Below are 15,280 nucleotides of genomic sequence, written 5' to 3'. Positions count from 1 at the left end.
GTGGCTTGCAACGTTGGATCTCAGGGACGCCTATTTTCATATCAACATACGTCCATGCCACCGCAAATACCTACGATTCACTGTCGGCGACAAAGTGTTTCAATACAATGTATTACCCTTCGGATTGTCCACCGCCCCGAGGGTTTTTACAAAATGTATGGCAGTGGTGATTGCACATCTAAGAACCAGGGGCGTGTCGGTCTATCCGTACCTGGACGACTGGCTCCTGACTGCAAGGGACAAAGGCGAGTTAGTTTCGCACATCCAATATGTAGTGAGCCTGCTTCACGACTTGGGCATCTTAATATACTGGAAGAAATCGCATCTGGAACCAGCGCCCGTGATCTCCTATATAGGAGCCATCCTGGACACGGGGCAACAAAGAGCATTTCTTCCAGCAGACAGATTCACCTGCATTCAGGATCTCATCTCCCTGATTCAGAAACATCCTCTGCAACCAGCCTGCGTGATTCAGCGTCTTCTGGGTCTAATGGCTTCCTGCAATACGGTAATCCATTATGCGAGACTCAAAATGAGAAAGCTCCAACTCTGGTTTCTATCGGTATTTCATCCCGCCAGAGACAGTCAAACGAAGCGCCTTCTACTTTCACCGGAGATACTTCGATCTCTCGCCTGGTGGACGAACCGCAAGAACTTACTCGAAGGGGTGCCCTTTCAGACCCCCTCCCCTTCGGCTTGGATAGCGACAGATGCCTCACTTCAAGGCTGGGGGGCCCATTGCGGCAACCACAAGATTCAAGGGAAGTGGTCCCCTCAACGAGCCAAACTGCACATCAATTTCCTGGAGCTTCTAGCTGTTTTCCAAGCTTTACAGTCCTTCCTGCCCATCCTTCGGGGAAAAGTTGTCCAGATCCACCTCGACAACACAACTGCTCAAGCCTATATAAATCGCCAGGGTGGGACGGTCTCCCGCAGCCTGTGTGCTCTCAGTGTTCAGATGTGGCACTGGTGCATTCTGCACCGCATTTACCCCTTAGCTGTACACATCAAGGGTCTGGACAACACCCTTGCGGACGACCTAAGCAGGATCTTCTTGCAAGACCGTCAACACGAATGGGAACTCCGGACAGATGTGATAGCTCCCTTCTTCGACCACTGGATGCGGCCTTCAGTGGACCTCTTTGCTTGCTCAGAGAATGCGAAATGCGTCCGCTTCTGCTCAAGAGCCGGCCACGACAACCTTTCACTCGGGGATGCCTTTCAGTTGGATTGGTCCCTGGAAACACCTTACATGTTTCCCCCTTTGCCATTAATACCCAGAGTAGTGGCCCGTCTTCTTTCTAATCCGACCAGTTGCATCCTAGTGACTCCCTGGTGGCCAAGACAATCTTGGTTTCCACAAGTACGCAGACTGGCAAAGGACTGCTACAAGCACCTACCTCGCTATCCAGATCTTCTAACTCAAGACGGAGGTCTCATTCTGCACCCAGATGTCCAGACCCTCCATCTAACTGTGTGGAGGATACTCTGTTAACTCATATTCTGCTTAATCAACGCAAGGAATCCACGCGCCGCAACTACAAGCACAAGTGGGATCGTTTTAGATCTTATGCACGCACCAAGGGATTCCTTCCTAAACGAGCTTCCATCCGTGAAGTTCTACGATACCTTACATCTCTGAAAGCAAAGGGTCTTGCTAACGTGTCCCTGAAGGTCCATCTAGCTGCCTTGTCTGCATACCACCCGGGAGGTGATGGAAAGTCATTATTCTCACACCCTCTGAGCAAAGCCTTCCTGAAAGGTTTGTCGCGAGTTTACCCCGCAATCAGGATGCCGGTTGAACCATGGAGCCTATCTTTGGTTCTCTCCTCGTTGACTCAGGCTCCTTTTGAACCCATGGCCACCTCTTCCCTGAGGCTACTCTCTTGGAAAACAGCCTTCCTGGTTGCAGTCACGTCGGCTAGGCGTGTAAGTGAACTGACAGCTCTCAGGGTCGACTCCCCCTACACGATATTTCTTCAAGACAAGGTCCGTATGCGTCTCGACCCTGCGTTTTTGCCCAAAGTGGTATCTGACTTCCACTTAAACCAAGATATCATCTTACCTACCTTCTTCGGCAACCCTACTTCTGCTCTTGAACAGTCACTGCATGCTATGGATGTACGCCGTGCCCTCCTATACTACCTGGACCGCACGAAACCATTCAGGCTGTCTAATCGACTATTTATATCCTATACGGGATCGAATATAGGTTCTCCCATTTCAAGGCAGAGATTGTCCAGATGGTTGGTGGAACTCATCCTGCTGGCATATCATCTTCAGGACAAATCGCCTCCTGAGGCCATTAAAGCCCACTCCATTAGGGCTCAGGCTTCCTCTGCTGCACACCTCTCTGGAGTCTCGTTCAGGGATATCTGTAAAGCTGCTACCTGGTCTTCAGAATCCCCCTTTGTAAAACACTACGCCATAGACGTACGCTCTGCTGCGGAGGCTACCTTCGGGAGAAGCGTATTGAAACAGGTGTTGTTTTAGCCTACTACTGCTCCCGCCACCTCTTGGAGCTTGCCAAACACCCATTCTTATGGGCATCGACGGATCTCGAACCAGATAAACAGGTTGCTCACCTGTAACTGATGATCTGGTAGAGATCCGTCGATATCCATAAGACCCTCCCGACCTTCCCCTCTGCAGTAGTGCTACGTCTATGTGCGTACTGGTGTGTGGCTCTCTCCTCTTGAGATGCTTTTTTTCTTTTTTATCATGGAAGAACTTACCTGTTGGATGATCGTCCTCCACGGCGGTCGTCCAAGAACTGAGGGATTACGTGCCTCAGCCGCGCCTTTTATAGCACGCAGCAGCGTGGGGGCGTGGCTTGGGCACTTCGACGAGCTCAGGCATGGATACCGTGGGGCTCCTGCGCAGGCGCAGAACCCATTCTTATGGATATCGACGGATCTCTACCAGATCATCAGTTACAGGTGAGCAACCTGTTTTTCCCTCAGTGTGCTGTAGTACAATGGGTTTGTACTGCAAAGACTTGGGTTTTTTAAAATTAAAAATTAAGTTGCCTTTATCATCACACTCATCCATACCTGTTCAGTATGCCAGTTGAATTATCATTTTTCTTCTGTTTCTCAGTCTTCAGCCTTTCCTAAAGCAGCTATCATAACTTCTTGCAAGAAAGTTCACTGGCAATTACTAAAGTTACAATTTGGGCCTAATTAGTGAGGTTTTACTCAAGGAAACATAGAGCCCTGACTTAAACTTTAATCCAACAGCTTCAAGGTAGCTGTTGATTGTTATACATCTTTTAAAAAAAAACTCTTTTAGATTTGTGCAGTACTAGCTAGTCTCTAGGATATCAATATATTTAGGGACATAAAATCCTGTAATTTCCATTAACAGATCTGTCATTCCAAACTCTGGGCTAAATTGCTTAATTGAATTCCATATAAGTATTTGGTTTGCCACAGAAAGCTAGGATTTTGCTTTGTAGTTGCATGCTATGTTATTTTGGCAATATGCTATGTAATGTATTGGATGTCTGAAATACTGGATTCATTTCTTTATGACATATGCCCCCTCCCTTCTGTCCTTTAAGAAGCTTCTGAAAACTTATCTATTTTGCCAGGCTTTTAGTTTTGTGTGTGTGTGAGTTGTTGTTGTTTTGTCTTCGCTGTTTAAATTTATGTAAATCTTCTCGAGTTGAAGGAAGTCAGGTAGTCAATAAATTTGGTAAATAAATAAGTGAGCACTTATGTAAAAGCCATTGAGGTCATTCACACAAACAAAAATTGTGTTCTACCAGGTTTGGGAGCTGTATGTGCTCCCAATGTTTGGTTGTGTGGGTGCAAAACTAGGTAGGTTTAATCACGTTGTTCTTTTAAGTGCCAGGTAAAGAACCTTTTGTTCATTTAGGCCTTTTAAATTTTGGTTTTTAGATCTGACTTTAAAAAAAAGTTTTTAAATTGTTTTGTATTGTAGTTTGGGGGGTTCTTTTCTTTTTTGGTGTGTTGTGATTTCATGTTGTAACCCCTCTTCTTAAGAAATGGGGGGAGGGCTTGGGTTCAAGTCTCGATATGTTCTGAAACAGTGTATTTCCACTAGTGATTGCACTAAAGACAATTTCTAATGGCAAACTCAAGGATTTATAAGTATTGAAAGCATTTATAAATATGCATTTGTTAAGCACACATAAAGATAAACTTCAAATACCTATTTACAAAATGTTACAAATCATAAAAACATATATATACAATGATATAAGGCTATTTTATAATAGCTTCTTTTTCACAAAGTAGCATGTGGTTTGATAAATAAAAACTCAAACTCCCAGTCTCTTTCTTTTAAGAAAATTGTCTCAAAACCAATTTTGCACAGTTCATACCATTTCTACGAGAGGTCTGGTGGGTGTGCAGCTGAAATAAAGGAAACAGACATGCAACAAGCTGATTAGGCTTTTCCAGAGTCTCAGACTGGTGCATAACTTGTTTGAAGAGGAACTACAATACAGCAGCAAGTTCATAAAACAGAGGGTTGGGTTTCCAAAATCTCTCCTTCAGGAGCTCTCTGCTTCTTGGTGGACTGGAACCTCTAGAAGATTCCAAGGACGTCCTTATTAAACATTTACACTGCTACATAAATGCATATATCCTTTACAATTCACATTTAACATAATTATTAATTTATTTTAGCAATATTGTGCTACAGCAACATCAACTTTCCAACCAACCTTGCTAACTCTCAGAGTCTGACTAATACTATCCTGCATAAAACCATTTCCCCTTCTCTTTCTGAAAGGAAGTACCCTCTCCCCTTTACTTGCAATAAAGAAGCAAGTTTATAAAACAGTAGGTTTCCAAAATCTCATTTTCTCCCTCAGGAGCTCTCTGCTTCTTGATGGACTGGAGTCTCCAGAAGATTCCAAGCACACTTCTGAACACACTCCACTACCAATTAAGAAAGGGGAGGGGAGATCACTACACCCTTTAGTTGTCAAATTCTATTATTAATCCACACCATAAGCAGAGGCGCTCTTACCCCTGGACTTCAGGGCTGAAGTCCAGGACATCCACACCACCTGGGGTCCCCCAAATCCTCTTTAGTCTGACCAGCGTGATGTGGTTTATGCCCTCAAGAATCTACCTGTTAAAAAATTATGCTTAACTTCCATTCGGGGGGGGGGGTGGCTCCAAAGGCCTTTAGGTCCAGGCTCCAAAATTACCTAGGTGCATCTCTGACCATAAACTAACATGTGTTATGTCTTTTTACTTGATGTTTTAGTGCTGTGTTGTGAGTCACCCATAGAACATTTGTTATGGGGCAGATAACAAAGTTTATTATTGTTATTGTTATTATGTAGGAGGAGGGAGAAGTGATTGTGTGCAAGCAAGGTAAGAGGAAAATTTGGGTAGCTTTCCTACTACACCGGTGAGCCGCTGGTGGTGCAGTGGTAAAACTGCCGCCCTGTAACCAGAAGGTTACAAGTTCGATCCTGACCAGGGGCTCAAGGTTGACTCAGCCTTCCATCCTTCCGAGGTCGGTAAAATGAGTACCCAGAATGTTGGGGGCAATATGCTAAATCATTGTAAACCGCTTAGAGAGCTCCGGCTATAGAGCGGTATATAAATGTAAGTGCTATTGCTATTGCTATTGCTATTGCTACATTGTTTCCACACAGTCACTTCTCTCTTGTCTTACCTAGTTGTTTGCACCCACAAAACTGAAAATTGGGAGCACACCACTCCCAAAACTGGGTAGAACATAGCTTTCACTTGTGTGAATGACCTCATTGTCTAATCATGAACTTTGTAAAGGAAAACATTTCTATATTGGAACATTCCTTGTGACTACTGTTATTTTATTGCCTTGAATCTGGCACAAAAACTAAATGCTTCAACTTTTGAAACTAATAGGAACCAATGAATCATTATTTCCCCTTGATTTGGAATGGTCAGAGATGACACAAAAGCAGAAAGGATACAGCCTACACTCTGTGGTTGCACAGAGATGTGACAAAAGCATTATTTTTGTCATGACAAAAACATGTGACAGTAAGACTTGGGTTAACATACTTTCCCCATCCCTTCACCTATCCTTTCTGCATAAAAGAAGAAAATTTGGACTCCAGTCATGATTTGTGCAACCCATAGTTGGTTAAGAAACCAGTATATCAAACCAAGGCTTGATCACTATGGTTTGTCATTACATCTGCATACAGACAATGAGGCGCTTCACACAATTAGTGTGAAGTGCTGAGAGGGTTAGTGTTTAGCCCGCTCTCCTCACACACAAGCATAGCGCTTGCCCTGGGTGGCCGGATCAGCTGCCCACACAACTACTGGCTCTGTCACAGAGCCAGTAGGGGCAGTGGGGATCAGGGGCCCCCCGGCCCAATGAAGTCCCAGCATGCCCCGTGTGAGTGCGCGGGGCATGCTGGGAAGACCCCCCAGGCTGGGAGGCTTGATGGAGCCTCATGATCGGGGGTCTCCTTGAGAGTCATGGATCTCCTTGCCGCAGCGTCTCACGACCTGAAAACCCAGGTTAGAGGAGCGCTTGCTCCACTAACCTGGGTTAAGGAGAGGGGCTTTTAGGCGGGCTCGCCGCCAGAGGACCACCAGGCTTGTCTGTGAGCCCAGTGGTTTTCATGACCATGCGAAAGCGGGCTGGGCTGCAATAGCCCACTTTTGCGCGGTCATGTGAATAGCTTCAATGTGTTATGGAGACATGTGACATGGTAAGATAGCTATCTGCCTTGTTAGTTTTATATTAAAATTTAACAGGTCCAGTATATCTCGCCCTCTCAAGAAGGTTTAATTAAAATGAAATTCATTATCAGTATTTTCCCCCCACCTACCTCAGCATTCATACATGTTAGATGGATGTATTTATGGGTCTTAATTTTCTGGGACAAGTGCTTATGTATTTGTACTCTTAGATGATCTAACCTTTACAGTGTCAAAGCTTAATAAAGTAATCAATGCATATAATGATCATAAAAACCACCAGAAAGGTAAAGAGAAAAAGAAATCCAAAAGTGACAGTCTCAGTGAACAGAAAAAGAGTAAAAAGGAACTGGAGTTTGAGCTAAAACTTCTCGAGGAAAAAGAAGAGAAGTTGGAGAGAGAAAAACAGCTGAAAATCAACCGACTTGTACAAGAGGTATGTTTTTCATTATCTGGTCCACAATATTTACTTCTTTTTTTCTTTGCTTTTACCATTTCTTTCATAATTTAAATAAGCTAGCTAAGAGACCCCAGGAAATGTTCTGACCAATTTAAGAGCTGCATTTTGGTCATTCTTGATTGACTGTAATATCAATGTGCAAACAATTGTTTCAGTATGTTTTAGAATTAGACGTCATAATATATGTATGATGCACATATCTTCTTGAAAGGATGAAGAATACAGAATCTACTTTCTCCTATTCCTTATTGTTAGCAAGATCCCTAGGAAAGGCTGAGATGAGAAATACTAAACTAATACGGTTTGGAAAATATATTGATATAGCAAATACAGCTCTTAAATCAGATCTGACGAAGATATTAAAAGTTCTCAAATCATATTTATTAACAATCTGACAGCTTTTGAGCTGTACATGAGAATTGTGCCTTGATTTGATTTGTCCCTGTTAATATAATTGATCTGTTTGTCTGTAGCATCATAAACTGAACATGCAATAGTATCAGCTAACTGAATCAAAAAAATCAAGTCAACCTTCTCATTTGCTTTCTACATCTAGAGTAAATGCCAATAAGACTTTTGCTTCAAAACTCACAAGAAAATCTTTTGAAAGTAATATTTGGTTCAGCTGCGCTTTAAATTGAGGTTAACACTGAGATGGGGAAATAGATAGCCATGGAGGGGAGGGGAAGGGGTGAGGAGAGCTGGTCTTGTGGTAGCAAGCATGACTTGTCCCCTTTGCTAAGCAGAGTCCACCCTGGTTGCTTTTGAATGGGAGACTAGAAGTGTGAGCACTGTAAGATATTCCCCTTAGGGGATGGAGCTGCTTTGGGAAGAGCAGAAGGTTCCAAGTTCCCTCCAGTCAGTCTGTGAAGACAATACTGAGCTAGATAGACCAATGGTCTGACTCAGTATATGGCAGCTTCCTATGTTCCTATGTAGTTGCAATTATATCTAAAAACTGATCTGAAAAAATGCAGCAGATGTAATTTTCAAATATAAAAGGAATTGTGCCTTGGGGCATTGCATTTATATGAATTTTTATATGGTGGGATAAATGTTTCATTTTCTTCAATACCATTATATTAAAAGAGAACTGGCCCATTGTGCCAAAGGTCAGATTATTATTTTCTGTGTACTTATCCATAGAGAGAATTCTGCATGTGAATAGTCTCAATGATTTTTTAGTGAGGCAGTTTAAACATTCATCTGCAAGCCACAGAATGATGAGATACGGAGGCTGTTCCCACAATCACTGGAAACCGGTCTAAGGGGGCCTAGCCCAGTTTCCAGTGATTGCAGGCGAGCCCGCTGGTTCTACAGTGGCTAGCCCACCTAACAACCCCTCCCCTTTAATGAGGCTAATGGAGTGAGTGCTCCATTAACCCTGTTGGCTTCATCATGTGTCAGCCACGGCTGCTTGTACTCACGCGGTGCCTTCCAGGGGCCGGGGCAACGTGCGGTGGTGCTCCCCTTCCCCCAACAACCCAGAGCTCCCCGGCGAGATGAGGCTGGGTGTTTGAGTGCCTGACTGAAGCTGCCACTCATCTGGGCAGCCGGTCTGGCTATCCAGCAGCGAGCGACTGCTCGTGTGCGGGGAGAGCGGGCTAAGACCACTCTCCCCACCAAACCTGCCTCGGCTCCACACTTGTATCCTGTCTAGAGCCTCAGTGAGTGGTGTATCACTCAGACATGACATGTTGACATGACATGTTGGAGTAAAGATTTGCTTGGAAATTATACAGAGATGGAGATGAATCATAAGAAGGCTGGATTTATGTGCATGTTTAACAGTGAAATGCAATTTTGTGTGTTTGACTCTCTAACTGTATATTTATAACAGTAGTCATATATTATGATACAACTCAGGTATCTGAGACTGAGCGAGAAGATTTAGAGGAATCAGAAAAAACCCAGCACTGGGTGGAAAAGCTTTGCCAGACACGATTAGAACAAATTTCCTCTGTGGAGAATGATTCTCCTGAGGTAAAATAATGTTATAAACCACCTGCTGTGATATCTGAAATGGCTGCCTCTTTAGTGATTCTAGGATGCATTTTGCAGGTGTAGCTACCAGATTGTCTCTAATCATTGCTTGCTTTTTCAAGTTTTATATGAGAAGATATTTTCACTTATGGCAAATAGATACTTTTTTCCTGTTGTTAGGCTTTCCCCAGTTTGCTGACTAGTGAGGAGTCAGAGCTAGCCACATTTTGACTTCCTTTGGAGGAGAGATTACTAGAACCTTACAGAGCCTGTAATTTTTGGTTTATGTACAAATATGTAAGTTGAGCATCAGCTGTAGGTAAACAGCATGAAAAACAGGAGCAAGTCAGGTAACTCATGTCAGATTTCCTGAGAGAGGGCCTGCACTTCAAAGTGCCTACAAGCTCTCTCATTCAGTCCATTTTTCTGCCTCACCCAGCTGCAAAACTGCAATTTCTCTTCGCTCACAAACCAGCCCCTCCCAACAGCTGGAGGTGGTGTAGGATATGTCCCCTTACTAAGCTCTGGCGGCTCCCCATTCAGAATATTTTAAAAAACTGTCTCATTCATTAGCTCACATTAAGAAGCACCAGCTGGCCTACTGGACACTCTAAAAGAGAAATGGTGATGAGCCTTTGCCACACCATGAAGGACTAACTGGCTGTTTGGCTTTCAAAATCGAACCCATAGAAAATAATTAGTAATCATCATTAGCCCTATTCAGACATTGAGCTGATTCTCATGACATGAGCTTCCAGGGTTTCCCAGGGCAGCTTGTGTCTTCTAGACTGGAGTACCAGAAGCCTTCTGTTCCCAGGCTGCTCCAGATCTGCGGAGCCCAACTTCTCTACCTGGCCATTTACCAAGGCAGAACGAATCAATGGTTTGTTTTACCTCAGCAGGCGATCATGTGTGCGATCGTTGATGAGTAGCTGGGCTCCCCCCCCCCCGGCCCCCTGCCATTTTAGGGTTATGGCTAGACCGCACAGAGCAGAGTGTGCGCTGCTCACACTGCGCACACTGGGGTACAGGAGGACTTCTCCTCTTGTTCTCAGCCCGACTATGTGGGTGCAGTCTGAGAGGACAGCTGCTTATGTGGGGGAAAAGCAGGTAAGCTCGTGACTTCCCACCAGCCTTCTCCAGCCCTGCAGCTACGGTCGGCAGAATGACCTTATTGTGTTGCATTCAGCTGTCCGTGCACTAGTACGTGTTTTTGTGTGAATTGTTTTTGTGTGGATGACTGTTACCTATGTTTGTTTTAAAAGCGAACCTGGGTACAGGTTCCTCAAATAAATATGTAATTGCCTCTTTTAGTCTAAATCGTATATATATGGATTGGAGGAGGTATGCACAAAGTCATGTGAAATGCTTTAGAACACTGGGTAACGTTGTGTTACTTAGAGCTTAGTTACTTGCCCTTATCTGAATTAGAATCTATCCAAATAGTTTTTACGCGGTGCTGCATTAAAACAAATCTCTGTTGATATACCAGACATCAGGTGTACGTCCTGCTGTTTCTCCTTCTGCCACATCTATGCGAAGGTTTCCTGGTGGTTTGCAGCTTCACACCACTGACCTTGATGATATCAACTTAGATGATGTTGGCAAGCCTCCAAAACGTCCAGCACCTCCACCTCCGTTACCCCATGTGGCACCTGTTTCTTCTGTGGCTTATCCACTTTCTCCATCTAACATCCCAGCTGCTAGGGGAACAGCTCCAATGCCTCCTGCAACTTCATGGATGACAGCATCATCATCTGCTTGGGTGCATTCTCCACCTCCTCCTCTGTTGCCACCTTCTCCTCCCCCACCCCCTCCCCCTCCTCCTCCTCCGAATATTGGCACTCCCCATCCACTGCCCGCTCATTTGGAAGAAAGAATAGGTAGCCATGGCTATCAGCCTGGTGGTCCACCAGACTCACTGAATGACTGGGAAAGGAATAATTACAAAGGAAGAAGCTTTAGCCCCATTAGTTCTCAGAGCAGTGAGCAGATCTACTTATCCAGTCCAAAGGTATGATATTGTGAGGAATATATTTTGCATTTGCATTTGTGGCACACAAGCTCCCGCCATGACCTGAAATATATATTCTCCTGTGGCTTTTGCTTTGTATGATAATTTGTTGCAGAATTTTCAAAAAACTGTTAAAAAGACAGATTTACTTTTAGAACATAGCATCTCTCATGTCTTTCACCTCAAAGTTGCACACTTTGGAAATGACTAATGCAATGTGTGAGAATGTTTTTATGGAACACATTAGTCAAGAGTGTGTGTGTGTGTGTGTGTGTGTGTGTGTGTGTGTGTGTGTGATGTACTTTGTTTCAAAAGGCCGTCTCCATTTTCTGATATGTGTTGATGAAGTAAGTGTGTGTCTGTGTCTGTGTCTGTGTCTGTGTCTGTGTGTAAATGTTTGAAACACATCATTGGAATTATGAATTGATGATATCCAGACTTGTGCAGCAACAGTGCACACACACTTCAGAGAAAGGACAATTTTAATCAGTCTCTTCTCCCCTCTCAAGCTGACTGTGACTCCCAAAAATATGTTCCTGAGGCCACACAGCACTCAGGGATATATTTTTGGGAGACACAGTTGGCTTCCACAGAAAAGGGAGAGGGGCAAAAATTGCCCCTCCCCCAAGGCACATGTATAGTGTTACCTACACCAACACTTCATTTGTCTGGATATCAGCCCTTCTGTGCAGCAAATATAGGCGAGTCAGTAAAGTGTTTATATATATATATATATATATATATATATATATATATATATATATATATAACTAATATTTAAAGATTTAATTGTAATACTTCTTTATTTTTATAGTTAAATTTTGATTGAGAAGCCTTATGTAAATACTCAAATTATTTGAGTTTGTGGGGAGTTATTAACCAATAGAGGTTAAGAGGATTTTCTCCCTTTTTATCTTGTTTGAAGTATTTGGAGGAGGAGTATACACAGTATTGTGATCAAGAGGTTTCTATACTTGCTTCAAAAGAAGAACATCTTTTGTTCCTTGCACATATTTTGTTACGTATAGCTTTCCTGAACCAATTTGTTCTTCATAATTATAGTCATTGGTTGTGTAGTGCATCAAAGTCATGGACCATCATAACCAGTGCAAAACCTACTGTCATTTAGGTGGCACAAAACACATCTCACCTCAGCAAAATATCATCTGCATCGGGAAGTCCATTGGTATGTCCTATATTTTTAGTAAATAAAAATATATAACCGGCATGACATTATTGAAAAAGTCTATGCAGTTTAATTCAGCTCTCAGAAGAAAGAGGCAATCATATTTACTACATATCTAGTATTATTAGCCTTGGCACCAATGGACATGAAACACCAAACAAAGCATTCTCCTCACATGGTCTTGGGTCTAAAATGTTCCTCAGCCTTTGTTTGAAGTCTTTGGAGGAGGAGTATACACAGTGTTGTGATCAAGAGGTTGCTATACTTGCTTCAAAAGAAGTACATATTTTGTTCTTCAAAATGTGTGAATCTAATATCTTAGATTCACTTTAAAGTGTAACTTTTTAAAAAAACAATGTACTTATGCCTAATGAAAAACACAAAGAGGCTATTGACACGAGTGTGCAAAACCAGGCTAAAGGAGCCCAGCCCAGTTTTGCACACTTGTGTGAACCTCCGGGATCATGCACTCCCTTAACTCCATTCTCATGATTCCACCGGGATTGTGCGTTCCCTTAATTTCATGTTTTAAAAAATTGTGTGTCATCTGCAGCTGGCACACTCGGGGTGGGGGTGTGGTCCCAGTAGTGCACTGCACACACACATGGTACATTATTTGGACTCCTGGGGGCGGAGTGACGTGCAGCACATCCTGGCACCCTAACCCCTGGAGCTGCTGGGCAAGCCTCAGGTGAGCTGCCCGCCCAGAGGAGAACAGGAGATCATCTGTGGGTAAGGTAGGCTGAACCCGCCTTCCCTGAAGACTGCCCTGGAGCTCTTCTTGCCGATCGTGAGAAGAGCTCCAAACAACCCTACTTGACAGACATTGTCTAAGCTTAATATCCATAACTTAGTTTTAAGTTTAAAATATACTTTATGTATGCATTTGTTTTAAGACATTTTTACCCTGCCTTTCCCAGAGGTTCAAGACAGCTTACATAAATTCAGCAGCATATTTTTGAAAATAGTTTCTTTTGGAATAACTATGAGGGATGGCACAGCCAAGCTTATTTCTAAAGTAAATCTATCTAGTTTGAATGTTATTGCAAAAGCAAATGGGCACATCACTAAAAATGGACAGAAGGAAATAGTTCTGGGGCCAGAAAGAATAGATGGGCACTAGGTACTATGATGGGGTTGTCATATGGAAAGTGGACCGATCTCCTGTACCTTTAAGAAATGCACAGAAGGGGAAATTTCTTTCCCTTGCATGACAAGCTGCACCTGCTGACATGCCCTCTTCTGTGCATCTCTTAAGGTAACAGGAGACCTGACCACTTTTCCATATAGCAACCATATGCCATGGCAATGGCATGGGCATACTGGAGACTGGGAAGCAAGAAATGTTGAGTAAGGGAGCAGATGAAAGGTACTGTGATAGAGGGAGAAGGGCCTAGGATAAATAAACTACAACTATTGTAGAAGGAGCATGGATGTCAAAAGCGATTAAAGGATCCATACTTGCCTTCTTCCTGGGTCTTTTCTTTTGTTGGCCCATATCCTCATCACAATTTTGTCATATCCTCATCATTCTTTGCTTTAGGGCAGGCAATTTTGTCTCCTACTTCCTTTGCATTCTTTCAAAGTGCATTGGATAGTCATGGTTGAATGTTGCCTGGGCTGTGGGGCAGAAGGGAGAAATAGTTGAACACGTGTTTAAATCATATTTGCAGTTAAGCACAATCATGGATACCACATCTATTCACTGTCTCTTCCAACACTATATTATAATTTGTGATTGTGGGATGAGAATCTAATGCTGAGATCATTATTCTGCCTCCAAACTAAAGCTACATTTCATTGACACCACCTTGTCCTTTATGTGCCTGTCCGTATGCTCTAGTCATCCTCTGTGTCCCTGCTCTGGGTGCCTTTGCCATCAGAAGTACGGCAGGCATCCACTAGGAGCAAGGACTTCTCAGTGGTGGTGCCCATCATATGGCATGTCCTTCCACTGGTGGCCCATTTGGCTCTGACGCAGTATTCTTTCTTTGTTGTACCTTTTGAGAAGCTGATACTGTATTTAGCTTGTGGTTAGGTGATGTTGCTGGTTTTGGGGGGTGGGTTATGTTTTGGTGTTGGTTGTTAAGTGGATCTTTTTATTTTATTGTGTTTTGTTTTTATTGTATTTTTGTTATTATTATTTTGTGAACCACCTTGGGTTGCCTTGACAAGAAAATTGAGATAAACATGTTTTTAAAATAGAACATGAATGGAAATGTATTGTTTAATACAGGAAGGATTCCATTTATTTTATATTGGCTGTCTATAGAAATTTAGTCTGCTTTTCTCATCGCTCATTCAATTCATAGTGACAATTGTCCATAGAAGTGAAATGTCTGAATTAGGTTTAGAAAGTTTGGTTTGCATCAAGTATAGAGGCATTTTCTGTAATATTCTTAAATTGAACCCCTCTAGCAATTTTCTCCAAGCCCACCTGCCCAGCGTCGCCCAGCTGTACCTATAGTCTCCAAACCAGTCATGCTGCATCCTGACCACAAAAGAGTGGTCAGACCAACAATCAAAGCAGAAGCCCTGGTAAGCCCATGCTCATATATTCTGCATGCCACTAATGCATGGGAATGTCATATCAAATGATCTGCTTACAGTCAGTGTCCACCTTTCTTCCTGTGTTGTAGCTCAAATACACACTGGATTTTATTTTATTCATGTCCTGTCCTGTCATTCATTTCTGCTGCCCCATGTGGTAGCCCTGGACAGTTTACAAACAATAAAACAACAAAAAACAACCATTATAAAACTAAAACAGCTAAAACAATTTATAACATTTTAAACAATTTTTAGAAATATGTCTGAATACAGAAAAACTGCATGAAATAAGAGAAATCATGCCTGCTTGCTTACTTTGCATGCAAAATGCCAGATTAAGTTTTTGATGTTGCAGAATCTGGAATATTTTAGCAGAAAAATCGAATTGGGTTTTAGTACAA

General features: G+C 42.9%; 1 protein-coding gene across 2 annotated transcripts in view; it reads left to right on the top strand.

Moving 5' to 3' along the window:
• The window catches only part of USH1C (USH1 protein network component harmonin), a 119,537-nt gene that overhangs the window by 74,190 nt on the left and 30,067 nt on the right, over positions 1 to 15,280 (top strand). The window contains exons 16-18 of one of the 2 annotated variants that reach the window (XM_053287649.1): positions 6,970 to 7,122; positions 9,013 to 9,129; positions 14,748 to 14,867. The exons of the other annotated variant lie outside the window; for it this stretch is intronic. Coding sequence (XP_053143624.1) covers positions 6,970 to 7,122; positions 9,013 to 9,129; positions 14,748 to 14,867 — 390 coding nt within the window. The remainder of the gene's footprint in view (positions 1 to 6,969; positions 7,123 to 9,012; positions 9,130 to 14,747; positions 14,868 to 15,280) is intronic. 2 annotated transcript variants of the gene reach the window in all.

Source organism: Hemicordylus capensis, chromosome 1, assembly GCF_027244095.1.
Source record: "Hemicordylus capensis ecotype Gifberg chromosome 1, rHemCap1.1.pri, whole genome shotgun sequence".
In the NCBI taxonomy this organism is placed as follows: domain Eukaryota; kingdom Metazoa; phylum Chordata; class Lepidosauria; order Squamata; family Cordylidae; genus Hemicordylus; species Hemicordylus capensis.
This window is presented reverse-complemented; position numbering and strand designations above follow the sequence as displayed.